The following is an 18,067-nucleotide window of genomic DNA, read 5'->3' on the forward strand; positions in this document are numbered from 1 at the left end:
TGATGGGTGAACACTTCCTGAACAACACAGTTGTCCAAATGGGTTGGGTTTGAGGATATGACTGTGAGTGAATGAAAAGGTGGAACTCTGGAGAGAGCAATATACAATTGTCCGTGACTGAAAACTGGTTTTGGCAGATACAGGCATATCGTTTTGAAAGTTTGTCCCTGTGCCTTATTAATTGTCATTGCAAAGGCCAATCTAACAGGAAATTGTCTGTGTGTAAAAGTAAAAGGCAAATTTGAATCTGATGGGGTCAGGGATATCCGGGGAATAAGGACAGTTTGTGAGGTAGGAGCTGCGATAGTTTTACACTCCAGTACATTGCAGTGAATGCTGGTAACAGTCAATCTAGTGCCATCACAGAGACTTCTTGCTGGCATGAGGTTTCTGAGAAGCATGACGACTGAACCTATTTTAATTTTGAGTTTATGCGGAGGCATGCCAGTGGGAGTAAGACTGTTAAGAAATTCTTCGGGGAATGAAACTTGATCTGCGGGATCGTCTGTGACGATGGAGTCAACGCTGGTGAAAGTTACTTTGTCGGTGGGGATAAGTTTCAGTACTTGTTCATTAAGGTGTAGCGAGTCTTTGTTGGTGACGCTTAATATAGCTCGCATACTAAGTTGTTCCGGAGTCACAGTGGAGAAGTCGATGTTGCCATATAGCTGTTGAACGGGATCAGAAATAAAAGGAAAACAATGTGAAGGTAATGGACGTGGGAGGAGTGTTAGAGTTGGCGGGCGGGGCTCTGTTGTGTGTATCCCATGACGCGGGAGGAGGGTTAGAGTTGGCGAGCGGGGCTCTGTCGTGTGTGCGTGGACGCAGGAGGAGGGTTAGAGTTGGTGGGCGGGGCTCTGTCTTGCGTGCGTGCGTATCCCATGGTCGGGCGACTTGGTGGATTATATATAGAAAAGCAGCCGGAACCGAAAACAACAATGAAAAGTCAATGTGGCTCAGAGGTGCATGTGGACTGTAGCAGAGACAAAAGTGACTGAGGCGGTGTTTGGTGAGGTGTTGCGTGATGGCACATGAGCAGGCAGCGTGCATGCCTCGAGAGCGAGGGTGGACTCGGGAGGAGGGTTAGAGTTGGCGGGCAGGGCTCTGTCGTGCGTATCCCATGACGCGGGAGGAGGGTTAGAGTTGGCGGGCGCGGCTCTGTTGTGCGTATCCCATGGTCTTAGAGTTGGTGGGCGGGGCTCTGTGAGTTGGTGAGCGTGGCTCTGTCTTGCTTGCCATGGACTTAGTGAATTATATATATAGATTGGTGGGCGTGGCTCTGTCGTGCGTATCCCATGGTCTCTGTCTTGCGTGCCATGGTCGGCAGCTTAGTGAATTGTTGGTGGGCGGGGCTCTGTGAGTTGGCGGGCGTGGCTCTGTCTTGCGTGTGTCTTGCTTGCCATGGACTTAGTGAATTATATATATAGATATTACATGGATTGATAAAAAAATAATATATATTCTTATAAATACCAAAAGTGCTTTAAATTTATTAAAGATGAAAACAAATTTCCATATATCAGAAAGAAAAAAATACTTACCCAAATCTTGCCCATGTGCTCTCTCATTTCCTTGCACATATAAAAGGGAATATCCATCATAGATAACGCTTGTGCCTGTTGGGCACAGTGGCACATCTGTACTTTGACTATGTCGAGTAATCAGAAATCCATGGGGGATAGTGCCAGTACCCGGAGGTCCAGGGAGACCCTGTGGTCCATTGGGGCCAGGGGGACCCGGATAACCTCTCTCACCTGGAGTGACATATGAAAAACATAGAAGTTATTTAAAGGAATACTCCACCCAAAAATGACATAATTTTTTATAAGTTACCTACCCTATGTTGTTTGTAGTTGTGGCAACAAAACATTTTTAATCTTATATTTTTATGTAGAAAATACATAACAAGTATTAAAATTGAATGGGACAAAGCAGAGATCAATTCTTGACCACGGCAAAGAATGTGAAAAACGTCCATGGAAAAAACAATTCTCTTGTAACTTGTGTTGCATAATCTACATGTCCCTTATTTATTCCTATTCCCAGAAAATGCAAAATATGCATTTTTTTTTTGCTAAAGTACTATTAATACTTATGTCTTTTCTCCGTAAAAACATGAGATTGAAAGTTTTTCTCAATCACTACTATGTCACAACTTACTACATGGGGTAAGTAACATATAAAAATTATAAGAAAATATCAGTTTTGGTGTGGAGTATTCCTTTAACATTTAGACCCTATAATTTTTTACACAGCTCAAATGGCTTTTGGCATAGTGTTTACTTTAGGAAGGCACAGCTATCTATTCAAAATAAAACTAATAAAACAACAAAACACAAAAGTTAACACAGTGATGTTATTAGGAAAAAAATAAGACTATCTTGTAACAAATTTTGAGTTTCCAGACTTTCTTTTGGAGGATCTCCAAATCCAATTTAATTTCCCAATTTGAGTTAAAACACCATACACCTTTATAGGTATGCAAAAAAAAAAATGATGTGTAAGATTTTTTATGGCCATCAACTTTTTTCATTGTCTAAACAATTTACTTAGCATATAGCATAGCATACTTTTACTGGTTGAAGACAACATCAGGTGGTGGAAACTTATACTTAATGAATGTTTCCACTTCATATATGGTATGATGCTTTAAATTATAAAAATTAAAAATTGACCCATACTACATTAGAACATAACCAACTTGGAAAAAATAATCTTCTGACAGATTAACAGAAAAAGAGTTACAAAGTATACTTCAAACTAGTGAAGAAAGTTTCATGTTTATTGATATTTTCTAGCATTTGGAAAGAATATACACATATGAAATATTATATATACCACTACAAAGGATAGTGGTAAATGCCTATATATAATAATTTCATATAAAATAAACAGATCTGAATAAAAAAACCTTTGTAAATATAAAATAAGTAACAACTTTGTATGGTTCTGGTAAGATTCAGTTCAAATCATCTATGTATGATGCCCTTCACAGAATGCAGCCTAAGAGCACTTGCACAACTTTACAGCTATAATGCATTTACAAAAATAATTAAACCATACATCTTTTACATACCAAACAAGCAAATTAGGTTAAACTCATTATAAAACTAAGCAATTTAATTTTGATTAGCACAAAATCAATGCAAGTCAATTAACATTATAATTGAGATGAATAAAACAAAATAAAATTAGCTCAAATGTGTTAGAATACCCTTTGTATACATTTGTAAGGGATGCACATTCTAATGATAAAATAACGATAATATTGCTGATATGTCTAATACATGATGAACCTTCAATTGTACATTTATTCACTTAGCAGATGCTTTTATCCAATGTGACTTATAAAAGAGGTCAACATACTCAAGGAAACATCAGTCTGATAGGCTGTTTTGGAACAAATTTGTATAATATTACTTTATTTAAAACCTGCTCATTTTGCTGTTAGGTCAGAAGAAACTGGATCTTGGTACGGCAGCATCATTATAATAGAAAACAACTGAACATAAGCAGAAAGTAAGAATTTATCATTTGACAAATGTAATACTAGAAATACTAGAAAGACAATAATACAAAAAACATATAAACAACCACAAGGGACTGAACTAACATACAAATATCAAAAGAGGTAAATACTGTACATAATGAAGAGGAAAAAAGCTTGAATTAATTCAGAGTAAACTCTATTTATTTAATCAGCACCCTACATCCCCATTTATACCTTCTACCAATATACACAGTATTTCCTCTCTCTGACACAATGAGTACTTTCAGCCAACAAATAATTCAACAGAAGTGTGTCAAGAAACGCTACTGGGGCTCCTTTATACTAACAGAAATATGTCTGCATAATGCCTCACTTTGAATAAATAAATGAATAAAATAAATAAATAAATAAATCTTTTCAGTTTACACTCCATATAAAACCTATCGACTGGAATACGCTATTTCATGTATTTATCTTTCATCCTAGATCATTGATCAAACATAAAGGAGGGCTTGTTTGCTAGGTTTTTCTATTATGATGTATGTGCTTAGACCACCAGAACTTTAATTCATCTGCCAATTATTTGAAAATATTTCAACAAAGTATTGTACCAGCAAGGCTTTCAGAGATGCATTGTTCATTAATAGGGACTTGCATGAGGATGGTGTGAATTACTTTTCTTTTGACTTATTGTTCTGTCCTTTGTTAAAATGTGCTCATAGGGGACATCTAGTGACTAAATTAAATATTGTTTTATATTGTTATTAAGACTCCATCTTGAAGCAAACAGCACATGGAGAAGCAGGTGGCAGACATTCATTTCCATCGGCTGTTTATTTGCCCTTGTAAAGGCATTTTGGTTATAGGTATTTTGTTTCTTTATTAGTATATATACTGTTTGATTTTTAGTTGTTCCTTTTACTATGCATGTAAATATAAATGTATATGATTGTTCAGGCCTGTTTTATGCATTTAAATATGAAGCAGCAGGATGTCTTTGTGCTAAAGAATCTGTTTTTTAATATTTATAAAATTTCATACGGAAGTAATAACAAAGTAGTTTGTATTAAATTTAAAAGCATTTTTAATGAAGAATGTATATTAAGTTAACACATTCTGATAGTTATTGCTTGTTATTTTATAGTTTCACACCACTTTCATTAAATGCCTCAGCATTACCAGTGCCTTGGGTTTTTATTGAATGAGTATGCAAACGAGTGGTGAGGGCAGAAGACTCATATCTCACTAAAAGTATGTATTGAAGAAAATAAAAAAATAAATTTGAAACAATTCTTGTTAAAGTTCTTGTAGAAATTTCTTGAGAGGGAAATGTTCCACCCTGTGTGCCCTGTTATATTCAGAGAATACAAGATTGGAGCCAGAATAAACTGATGTTTACATGCAAATTGCAAACTTGATTTAGCTTGTTTGGGCTGCACTAGAGGGCTTGGGTTTTCAAGGATATAGTTCTGCCCAAGCAGCACTGGTCAAATGACATGAGGTTTGAGCCAGGAAACTTCATACATCCCATTGGTGCATAAAGGAATCACAAAACCAGTATTAATTCAGGCTAATAGAGAAGCATAGGAATCTGGGTGAATGTAATCTTACAAGGACTATAGTGGGCATTTGTGTTCAAGTCTATGTAATAAAGAGTCTGAAAGTGAGAACAGAGTCACTCTTGCGGGGCTTCTTCTTATAGTGTAAAATGAACCATCATCCAGCAAAGGAACTGTGTTCCATTACACTCTCTTGGCCCATGTTAATCATATTCACTGTATTATTTTAAAGTATTGGCATACATTAATATTAATACATTTTTCTGTAAACTTCTTTACTTTTTTCATGACCATGTCATTATGTAGTTAATCATCTTTGACATGACATTACTCTCACATCATACTTATTACAGGAACACTTGACATTTACTGCATTTTAGCAGCTATACAAACTGAATTAAATCCAGTTTACTTTTGTATAGCTTGCTTCATTGAGTACAGGTGCAGATTACCATTACAAGTTTGCGGCCAGATACAAAAACAAGCTTCACAAAATACTAACTTCATAGTAAGTACACATAAAGACACAGCTTTGTTTAAAAAAGAAGAAAACAAGGTGGTTTGAAACTGATTAACTAGCCCAGCAATACCTGTCACTTAATTAAATGTTAAATTATGTATTCAAATATAATAATCATAAAAATACTTTAACACACACAGTATATCAAAATACAGTTCTAAGGGCATTGTTTATTGAGTATCATATTTCCACCCCGTGTTATGTAGAGAAGACTTCACATATAGCCAGACTCTCTCTGCATTGCTGAGTACAAAGGTAACATTGAAGAAGATGTACCACACTTGTTAGAATCTTGAATGTATGACTTACAGGAGCCCTCCTTTATGTTTAAGTACCTACTACTGTATATAACTGCCTTGGATAATCTATAATTATTGACATTTTGAATTTATAACTTCACTCAGACTCTCTTTGCATTTAATGTCACTGACTACCATATAATCATCTTTTAATATTACACTGGTATTTTCTGTTTTTCTTGTTTTCCATATTTTTTTTCTCTTTCTATATATGTGACTTTTTTATTTTACTTTTTTTTATAAATAGGTTCCCTGTTTATGTTGATTGTTTTCCATGCTGGCTCACTAAGCATCATTGTATCTTATGTTGTTTTATGTTTTTGTACATATTACTTAGAAATTACAATTGGTGGGTGGCAATGTGTGTGTGTGTATTGGAGGGGAGGGGGGAGAGTTCCAAGCACCAGAAATAACTGGCCTAGCACCCTGAACAGAACTCTCAAAAATGTTTTAACAGTTTGAATGTACTGTAAATCTGTGCATCTTTCACAATGGGTATATTTTATGTTATGTTCATATTGAGATGCCTCATGCACTGGCACCTCTGCACACACTAAAACTCTGGGCATCTGTAATGTAACTAAATGGGTCAGTGGTATAAAATGGAGGCACAGTACCAAAGAAAATATTCAAAAGAAAATAAGTCTTTATTGCCAGCAAGACAAAAAAAAATTCTTGTGTCATGCACTTCAAATTAAATGCAGTCCTCTGCAATGACTCTAAATTAATATATATATATATATATAAACACAAGAATAAACAAATATCAAGTGATATTGATTCTGTACATTGGCTCAAAATAAAGGTCATTGTAAAAGCAAAAACAATGATCAGACAAGTCTTCTTCATTCTTCTTCTCCCAGGACAAAAGTCAAGGGGACAGAAAAACAGTTATCAAAATCAAAAGTGAAAAAAATGGCACAAGCACAAAAATACGGGAATATCACTGAAAAAAAACAATCAAAATAACTTGCTACAGGAATGTTCCACAAGGATTGCTATTCAATTTATTCAGCTAACCTTTCTTTCAAAAGACAACCACTGCTGGGTGTCACTTGGTTTTATATCTACCTGGGAAAATCAATATCCCTAGCCTAACACAATCCAGTCATTGACGACACTTGTGACCATCCACCCCTGTAGATTCGATCTAGACGGAAGCCTCTCTGTATCTTGCACATCTCTTTCGCACATACACACATATGTGCACATGCCTCCTAAAGTTGTTTTTATTTTTTTTACTCTTCCTCTGGGACTTTCACTTTTATTTTCAGCTAGTTACTCTGCCGCAACTCACGCGGCCAAATGGACGTCCTTCATGGGTATAACATGAAGTAACACTGGGATGTTGGCATGCTGACGCTCATGAATTAAAGTAAGTGACAGGCCTTCTCACGCATGTTAGTCTGCCAGCAATGTTTCCACCCATGGTGTGCCTTCATACCACCACCACAGTTGTGTGCTCCCAAAGCCTTCTCACCTGTCCTGCAAATAAGTGCACTTTTCATAGCTAAACGATACAAAGATACATTTTCTTCCAATGTCCTGTGATACGGCCTATCTCACATATGTACACATCTAAACTTAATGCAAAGCAGTAAGAAGTAGTTAATAGACTAAGTTATAATATTACAAGGTTATGAGTTGGGATCATGCAAAATTACCTAGAAAACAACATTTAATTAGATATAGTGCTGTGTTAAAAGAAACATTTTCTGCTTCCATCTAAATTGCCACAGAAGATGAACTAGTGAGATAACATTGAAAAGGATGACAGTAGATGAGGAGATTCAGAAAATGAGCTGGAAAAATAATCAAGAGGAAAGGGTTTGAGAGGAGAATCAGGGCAACACTATCCATTTGCAGCTAACAGCATCTGCTTCCAGCCTAGGCATGTCGACAGAAAAAATTGAAATTAGCCATCATATAGTTATAGGCCCACATTGTCCAGTGCTCAAGAAAACCCCAATGATAAAATGTAATTCTGGACAATGGAGCTTTACTTAAAGTTGGTTTGATCAGTTTTCTTGGCTTGAATATTGCACGACCAAAGATGCAGTATTTTATTTACCATAAGGACTATTTTAATAAAAAGATTATAAATATAATGTACAACAATGCAATGTATCAATTATAGCTATGCATTCAATACAGTGATGCCGTCAAAACTGACACACCCAGCAGTAACACGGACCACTAGGGTCAAGTGACCATAATATAATACAATTCTCAGTATTTTGTAAGAGTGCAGATGCAAAGACTAAAATTGTTAAGTTGAACTTTGGTAGGGCAAATTTTGACCAGATGCAACGAAGTATAAGGAGGATAGACTGGGATAAGCTTTTAAGTGTGGAGACAGTCAAGGAGCAGTGGAACAGGTTTAAAAATGTTTTACATGTAATGCAGGACAGATACATACCTAAAATTGGAATTAATGGGAAATTTAAAAAAACTCCACAGTGAATTAATACAGATTTAAAAAGGAAGCTGCAAAGGAAAACACTACTTTATAAAGCATATACGACTAATGACTGCAAAGTGAATCACAGAGCGTATGAGAATATGAGGGCAACCATTAAGAAGGACATCAGGGAGGTTAAAAGACAGCTGGAGAGGAATATAGCAGATAAGGCGAAAGAAGACCCTAAGGGATTCTTTCAGTATTTTAGTAGTAAAAGAACAATCAAGGAGGAGATGAAGTGCATCAGAAATAGTAAAGGGGAATTAAAAGATAATATAATAAAATTGTTCAAATTCCACCTTTGGAGACTTCAGCTAAAGATGAATTAACACAGCAATAAATGTTTGTATCCATTCATTTAGGTTCTAAGGACTCCACACACTTAACTATGCTCACTTATATCAGGTCAGTAAATAACAAAGTAAACCAACATGAACATGAGGGTAACATGCTAACTTATTTCCAAGAATTGTGTGCTTGTGTCAGGAATAATCTCATATAGATAGTGCCGTAGCTGCAAATTACTCCTAATCCAGACTAGGACAAAAACTTGCCTGCTTTCCTCAGCACAGAGAGTGAACAACTGCCTTATATGATGAGTGTGTGACACTGTGGATTCAGCAACTCACTTAAAGTGACCCGAAAATGCACACAGTCCAGTTACAAGGGTTTTTATTTATAGAAAGAAGAGTTCCAATCGCCACAATAAACAATACTCTGTCCCTGGTCTACCTTCTTCACCTCTGTCTTGTCTCCCCAAGGACAGTGGCAAGTTTCTCTCCTTTTTCTCCACTTCCTTTCCAGGTGAGCTGTTACCACCACTTCACTCCTGACTCAGTGGTCACCTGGCTGAGGGAAGGAGGGATCTTTTAAAGTGTAGTCCTTGACTACTTCCAGGATCATCCAATTGACTGACCACTGATTCCAGGTCATTCCTGACAATTTAGGAAGTATACTCCCACATATTTAAAGGGCGAGGAGGATATATAATTAGTTACAACTTGGGATTAGCTTCCTGCTGCTCCCTCGTGGCAAAGGAGGACTAACAGGTGGTCTCAAGTCCTCCTTTGGCCACCTTCACTACTCAGTCTGGGACAGGATCTCCTATTCCTGGATCAATCTTTTGCATCCCTTCTGGGCAGTGGTCCTGACAAGCTCCCAAATGGCATAAAAAAAAATAATAACCTGCAGTGCGCCTTTGCACCCTGCTGACCTTTACACTCAGCAGACTAACTGTGGGTGCTCAACTTGCAACTGCCCTATTCTCATCAAATCTCTTCTTTAAAATTATTATGATTATTATGATATATTGATAATGTAAAGCCATTCTTATCTGAGGAATGACTGAAGATATGTTATTCATCCTTGAGTTTTTAATGACACATATAGAAATCCTCCACTAATCATTAACATGCATTCTACAGGCATTATGACACTATTAAAAAAATCAGACAAGAAGAAAAAAATCAGTAAAAAAGTCATACTTCAAACACATTAAGTAACAGTTATAAAGGCAATACTATATACCAATATTATTTGCAGGTACAGGTCATATTCAAACAACAGTGGAAATTTTAAAAGATCAGCTTGAACATATAAATGATACAGGACAAATTTGTTAATTTATCGTTGGAATAGGAAGTACAAACTGTGAAAGTGACATTCAAAAATAAATGTCATATTCAAATCTTAAAAGGAAAGGGAACATAAATTTACTAAAGAATATAGGAACATTTTCAATGAAAATGGCTTTTGAATCTCTATTACCTGGCTGTCCAGAAGGCCCACCATCTCCTTTAATCCCAGGGGGTCCATCAAAACCAGGAAGACCATCAGGTCCAGAATCACCAGGAGGTCCTGGTGGACCTAAATTAAAAAATTTACAGTTTAATTGCAACTTATTATATTTAAATAAAAATTAACAAAATGAAGACATCAGCTATGCTGATATTTCAGAAGTTAATCTGCCACTAGTTTGTCACCCAATATTGCATCACATTTTGCCTATTATATTGGATGCAAAACTCAGCACATATTTCATTCATTCTATTTTTCAGGTGAAGATAGATAGATAGATGGATAGATAGATAGATACTTTATTAATCCCAAGGGAAAATTCACATACTCCAGCAGCACCTTACTGATACAAAAAACAACATTAAATTAAAGATGCAGGTAAAAACAGACAATAACTTTATATAATGTTAACGTTTACCCCCCCCCCAGGTGGAATTGAAGAGTCGCATAGTTTGGGGGAGGAACGATCTTCTCAGTCTGTCAGTGGAGCAGGACAGTGACAGCAGTCTGTCGCTGAAGCTGCTCTTCTGTCTGGAGATGACACTGTTTAGTGGATGCAGTGGATTTTCCATAATTGATAGGAGCCTGCTGAGCGCCCGTCGCTCTGCCACAGATGTCAAACTGTCTAGCTCCATGCCAACAATAGAGCCTGCCTTCCTCACCAGTTTGTCCAGGCGTGAGGCGTCTTTCTTCTTAATGCTGCCTCCCCAGCACATTACATTATATTAATACATTAAAATCCAAAAACACCGATTATTATTGTCATTTATTTGTCTGTCAGTGTCCAAGATTATATGTAAGAGTGTTAAAATTGTATTAAATGAAGAGCTAAAATCCATGAGTACCTGGAACAATGTGAGAAGATGTAGTGCAGGGCCAACTTTATATTTACATTTACATTTATATTTATTTGCTTGGCAGATGCTTTTATCCAAAGTGACTTACAACAGAGGTAAACAACACAACATTAAGCTAGGGCCTGTTTGTTCAGCAAGTATAATAGGACAGGTAAGAAAAATTGATTTCCAGTAAGTGAAAATATGTAATAACTAATAATTTACAATCATTGATTATAACTGATAAAGCAATTAAAGTTACACATCACATTAATTAACAATATAAAGGATCACAGAGCATATTTTTTTTCTCTTCAACCAATTGGACAGATATTCACAGAACAGATGGGTCTTCAGTTGCTTCTTAAATACTCTGATGGAGTTGGCAGTATAGAAGCAGGTTGGAGCCCATTCCATCAACTGGGAACTACACAACAAAAGAGTCTGGATTAAGACTTGATACCATGCAGAGGTGGCATCACCAGACGTTATTTGCTGGCAGACCTGAGTGGGCGAAAAGGAGCATAGCACCTGACCACTGTCTCCATATACACAACTGCTGACCCACTGACTACTCTGTAGACAAGCATCAGGGATTTGAACTTAATGCCTGCTGCTACAGGGAGCCAATGTAGTGACCTGAAGAGAGTCAAGTCAAGTCAAGTCAACTTTATTTATAAAGCACTTTACATACAACAGCCGCTGACCAAAGTGCTGAACATAGGCTAAAATAAATTTTAAACAAAAACAAAATAATAAATAAGTAAATAAAATACAATAAATGAAACTAATTAAAACATAGTAAACACAACTAAACAGAGTTAAAACAGAGTAAAATCAACTGCTCACACAGGATCAAACGCCAAACCAAAGAGGTAAGTCTTAAGAGCAGACTTAAAAATGGGCAGTGAGGAGGCCTGTCTAATGTGGATCGGCAGTGAATTCCAGAGCCTTGGAGCCACAACGGAAAAAGCCCTATCATCCCTGAGCTTTCGCTGAGTCCTAGGCACATCCAGAAGCAGCTGACCAGCTGATCTGAGTGAGCGGGAAGGAGAGTGCAGATGCAGCATCTCAGCGAGGTAGGGCGGAGCAAGCCCATTTAAGGACTTAAAAACAAATAAACGAATCTTAAAATGAACTCTAAGCTGAACAGGCAGCCAGTGCAGTGAGGATAATGCAGGGGTAATGTGCTCATTCTTTCGCGTGCCAGTTAAAAGGCGTGCAGCAGCATTTTGCACCAGCTGGAGCCGAGACAGGGTGGACTGGCTAACACCAACATACAACGAATTACAATAGTCCAATCGGGTTGTAATAAAGGCGTGGATTACTGTTGTAAATTGATCTTTGGAAAGAACGTTTTTTATCTTCGCCAAACGTCTTAGCTGAAAAAACCAAGATTTCACCTCCGCGCTGATCTGACCATCCAGTCTAAAATCCTCATCTATCCTAAAACCCAAATTTGTAATAACAGGTGTACCATATTGTGCTAGGGGACCCAAATCCACAGGAGCAGAAGTAGAAATAGACCCACTGGTGTCCCCAGGACCAAAAACTATAACCTCTGTCTTATTTTCATTAAAATTTAAGAAGTTCACTGCCATCCAAGCTTTCACCTCTTCTAGGCACATAACCAAAGTTTGTATGGAGTAAGCATCCTTGCGTTTGAGGGGTACATAAACCTGAGTATCGTCTGCATAACAATGGAAAGCAATTTTATGCTTTCTAAGAATAGAGCCAAGAGGCAGGAGATACAAAGAAAATAGCAGAGGACCAAGTATGGAGCCTTGCGGAACCCCACATGATAGTGAAGCAGAGGAGGATCTAAATTCATCTAGCCTCACTGAAAAAGTTCTTTGAGTCAAGTACGATTTAAACCACGCCAAGGCAGTACCACGTAACATGTGCCCATCTTGGCTGGTTAAATATAAGATGGGCCACTGCATTCTGGATCATCTGCAGCGGCTTGATAGCATATGCAGGTACTCATGCCAGAAGCGAGTTGCAGTAGTCCAGACACAACAAGACTAGAGAATGGAACAGATGGTGTGCTGCATACTCTGTCAGATAAGGTCTGACATTGTGGACGTTGTGCAACATGCACCTACATGAACGAGAAACAGTAGAAATGTGGTCAGAAAAAAAGAACCCAAAGTTACGTACAGACTTGGAAGGCAGCCAAGCTATACAGAGATGGGGAGTTGAACAGAATGGCAGAACGGGTTTTTTGCTGGGGTGAGCTGTAGATTGTGGGCCTTCATCCTGGTTGAGATATCAGTAAAACATGCAGAGACTCTAGCTGATACTGTATTCTCCTCCGGAGGGAATGACAGATACTGCTGTGTATCATCAGTACAGCACTGGTAAGAGAACCCATGGGATTGGATGATGGAGCTCAGAGAGATGGTGTACAGAGAGCAAAATAGAGGACCCAATACCTATCCTTGGGGTACACCTGTGCATGTCTGGTGTGCTTTTGACAACTTTCCTCACCAGGACACACTGTAGGATCTGCCCAAGATGTAGGACTCAAACCATCTGAGAGCATTTCCAATGATGCATGTGTCAGAGAGGGTGACAAGAAGGATGTTGTGGTTGACTGTAACAAAGGCAGAAGAGAGATCTAGCAGGATCAGGACTGATTACATATTGGTACAGGTAGCTCTACCAAGTCATAGCTGGTTGACCACCGTTAGTAGACCTGTCCTTGTCAAGTAGTTATATCACCGTAACAGAGAGATACTGTAGAAAAGCAAATGTAATGATTTCATCATTAATATTCAAAGAACTCTGATGTCTAATTTTCAAGAACAGAAAAGATTCTGATTTTGGTGACTATAAGAAAAGTTTTTATTTCTTATTTTTATGCCAGAACATACCATTCAGTCAAAAATAGCTCATCAATCTTTATTCATATAACTTTCTGGGCTCTCAGTTGCAAAAATGAAATTAACAAATAGTTCTTTTAAAAAGCAGATTTTATCTTAAAGCAGTAGGAACAGATTTAGAGTATTACGGTATTAAACTTACTACAAACAACAGAAGCCTTACATACAGTAATACTTGCTTCCCTGAAATCTCTACCTCTTCTCAGCACTCACTGTGGTCTTTACAGATCTGTCAAGAATACCAGCATGTCAACGTGTTGCTCAACTCTTCGTAAAGACGTGTCCTGTGCCCTCATAAAAAGTGCTTCCCGTGGGCTGCACCACAGCCCTGCTTCCCATTCCTCATAGCTGTCCATGCAGCAGCGAGATACGTCACAATGTTTTAAGTGCAAGAGATGAGCTAGGTGCTATAAATGGGACCCAAGCAACATTGTTATAAGTGTTTCATGCTTTGCAGTGTCACCAACGCGTGTGTCTTATAAGGATTGGGCCCTTTTTCGTGGCTGGTTTTATGGCTCACTGACTTCTCAAGTATCAACACAAAAAATGTCCAGCCAGTTAGTAAGACTGTGACAGTGTGAGAATAGTGAACAAAGTAAAACAGCAGGAAGACCGAAGGTGGACTTGTTTTATTATTTTGGAGGTATCCACTGCAAAGTGGGCAGCAGCAGGGTACCTTTAATATTATGGCATTCAGAAAAAAAGCCGAAGAAAGACGTGATCTTCACAGTTCCAAGTGAAGGTACATACAATCTCTCTACTTTTTTTTCCTTTACAGCAGTAGCAATATTGTAATACAAGGGGGCTTGAACATTTTGAATTTAACCTTATTGTTCTAGGTATTGTGTGTCAAACCAGCAGCAAGGTAAGAATGAGACTAATTGTGCGACATGGCATTTTAAAGCAATGTAATAAAAGTGAAATCGAAATTATGAGTTATTTTCCATTTCCTTTAACAAGATAATCACAGCAATGAGCAATATTTGGGGATATTAGGTTTAAGAGTAAATGGGACAGAATCAGATACGAAATGATAATTTTACATCACCGGAGAAGAGTTTAGAAAAGCTACTCTGAGTACACTTGTAACTGACCTCTCACCAAGACCAAATCATAAAGCGGGCCTTTGCATTTCTGTGGAAAGACACTTGTGAATATCCATCCATTATCCAACCCGCTGAATCCGAACACAGGGTCACGGGGGTCTGCTGGAGCCAATCCCAGCCAACACAGGGTACAAGGCAGGAAGCAATCCTGGGCAGGGTGCCAACCCACCGCAGGACACACACAAGCACACCCACACACCAAGCACACACTAGGGCCAATTTAGAATCACCAATCCACCTAACCTGCATGTCTTTGGACTGTGGGAGGAAACCGGAGCGCCCGGAGGAAACCCACGCAGACACGGGGAGAACATGCAAACTCCACGCAGGGAGGGCCCGGGAAGCGAACCCAGGTCCCCAGGTCTCCCAACTGCGAGGCAGCAGCGCTACCCACTGCGCCACTGTGCTGCCCCACTTGTGAATATGAATTACTAATTTTAAATAACGAATCCTTTTTTTGATAAAGCACTGATCAATCAAGCGCTAGTTTAAAGACATGGTTTGTAACAAGTGGTCAGTGCCACTTTAAGTAGCAGATGAGCTCACATTAACAGGGCAGACCTCTCACTCAGAGACCACACAACAGAGTTAACCAAAGAACAGCATTAAGCCAAAGCCTCTAAAATAATAATAAAACCAGCCAAAAAATTATTTTCAGGCTTTAGAATATTAATTGAGTGCTACAGACTATATTAATAAAACACTGCACATTAGATTAGTGCAAGACCAAGCCAGACTGCAGGTATGTATAAAACAAAAGAGACAGTATGATGATTGCATGACATGTGACCACACGCAGCTAAGCACAGAAAGAGATCAAAGTAAAAATGTTCCCAATACGAAGCTCCCTCTGCTTCGGATTGTTTATGTCCAGCTCATCTACAGTGATTGAGCTTGGTATGTTACTCTGTCTGACCCTGTTCAGCACCTTCACTTATTCCGTTTGATAGCTGAATTATTTTGCCAATATGAGGATCATCCAGTGAAATATCAGGTTGATAGTCATGCAATTAAGATGCGGGCCATTTTGAGACCATTTTGCAGTATCTAGAATGTCAATTTTTTTAAATTGATGTGCTATATGCTTTGCAATTACCAATGGTCCACATTGGTGACTTTGATCATACACACAACCTCCTGCTGAGGATAATTCTGAGTTACTGTCTGTGCTGATTAACCAGTGATATGTGATTATACTCGCTAGAAGGGCATCTATCAATCAAAAAAAAACACTTTTTCAGTTCTTTGTGAATCTACAAGTATGTACAGTATGCACATCTATTATGGAGTACTTTTTCCTCATTAAAAAAATATTAATATTAATAGATGGACACAGCCCCAAGGCCAGCTCACACTGACAAGTCTGACTTGTGGATCAAAGAGCAGAGGGATACAAAATAAACATTTTGAAGGGGTCTAGCTGTAAGTTTTTTAAACAAAAAAACAAGCTAACCATTGTCACAGGTGGCTGGGGGTGGTACCCAGCCGGGATGTCCAGGAGGACCAGAGGAGGGCTTACGCCTCCCCAAGACCACGTGGGGGCGTCCGCCCTGGTGGCTATGGGGACCACAGGTACAGAGCTTTGAAGCTCAGCCCTGTAGGGGCCCATGGTCACCGCCAGGGGGCGCCCCAATCAGTGGCGTAGCTAGGGGCGGGCGGAGGGGGCAGTCCGCCCCGGGCGGCATATATTGGCCAAAAGGCTTAGAACACTTCACATGTAAGCAGCAGGGTTCGGAAAAATATCACTCATGAATGAAAAAAGTAAAATTCTCTGATTTTCATTCACAAATACTTCAAAAATAATTTCCAGACACGGCAGTTTATATTTATGAGGCAATAACAAAAATAAACAGAAACATTACACCGATAATAATTTCTTGGAAGATAAACAACTAATTCACAATGTATAATTTTGTTTCGTTAACAATCCGAATGCGTTCTTGCTCATCCCCACCTATTGCTTGTACACTACACCGGTTCTGGTTTTCGCAGCGTAACTATATTGAATTAATAACCAGAACACGGCTTATCAGTGCGTCTGTACTATACTCTTGTGTAGTTGATGCTTATAAATAATTATATGTGAAAAAATATTGCTGTTTCTCTATATATAAATAAATATATGCAAAATGTATTTCAATTTTTCTTCATACGTCATTTTAATTTTCTATTTAAATAGGTTAACATATTCAGATATGTTGGAGGGCGGCAAATTGAAGCCCCACCCTGCCCCGAGTGGCGCAAACTCCAGCTACGCCACTGGCCCCAATGCCTTTGGAGCCCTGGACCTCAGCACTTCCGCCACACTCGGAAGTGCTGGGGGGAAGAGGATCGGGGACACCTGGAGTGCTTCCGGGTGTGCAGCTGGCACTTCCGCCACACTGGGAGTGCCGGCTGAAGATTGTCAGGAGGCACCTGGAGCACATCCGAGTGACTATAAAAGGGGCCGCCTCCCTCCATTCGATGGCTAGAGTCGGGTGGAAGAGGACAGAGCTCGGGAGGGGAGGAGTGAAGGCGGTCAGGAGAACTGGAGGCATTGGATAGAGAGGCCTGGACTTTGGGAGAGTTTGTGGGTTGTGTGCACTTATGATTGTATATAGTAATTTTAAATAAACGTGTGGTGGTGACTTTAAACATGTCTACCTGTCTATGTTCGGGGCTCATTCCACACCATCCATTCATTCATTCATTTTCCACCGCTTCCCCAAAGCCAGGTTGCGGGCGGCAACTTACTTAGCAGTGAGGCCCAAATGTCCTTTTCCCCAGCCACACTTGCTAACTCACAATGTGGGATCCCAAGGCGTTCCCAGGCCATTTGGGAGATATTATCCCAAATAAACATCCCATAAACATAGGTGAGGGTATGGACGTACATCGACTGGTAAATTGAGAACTTCGCCTTCTGACTCTCTGGCTATCCATTCAAAATTATAAAAAACCGATTGTGGAAGTGAAGTGCAAAAACAGATCTGCACAATGCTACAGCTTTGCATAACACATCTGGAATAACTTGATGCCAAAATTAGTGCAGGTAAAATAAACAGTAAATTGCAGCCTTTGAGATTTTCTAATCACATTGTTTTAAATTGGGATTTTGATTTGAAATCAAATAAT

General features: G+C 38.8%; 1 protein-coding gene across 1 annotated transcript in view; it reads right to left on the reverse strand.

Annotated features, from left to right (window-relative positions):
• col4a5 (collagen, type IV, alpha 5 (Alport syndrome)) overlaps positions 1-18,067 on the reverse strand; it is a 456,319-nt gene that overhangs the window by 53,054 nt on the left and 385,198 nt on the right. The window contains exons 46-47 of the mRNA XM_028815432.2: positions 10,097-10,195; positions 1,542-1,754 (exon numbers count right to left, since the gene is read on the reverse strand). Coding sequence (XP_028671265.2) covers positions 1,542-1,754; positions 10,097-10,195 — 312 coding nt within the window. The remainder of the gene's footprint in view (positions 1-1,541; positions 1,755-10,096; positions 10,196-18,067) is intronic.

The sequence above is a fragment of the Erpetoichthys calabaricus genome, chromosome 12 (assembly GCF_900747795.2).
Source record: "Erpetoichthys calabaricus chromosome 12, fErpCal1.3, whole genome shotgun sequence".
In the NCBI taxonomy this organism is placed as follows: domain Eukaryota; kingdom Metazoa; phylum Chordata; class Cladistia; order Polypteriformes; family Polypteridae; genus Erpetoichthys; species Erpetoichthys calabaricus.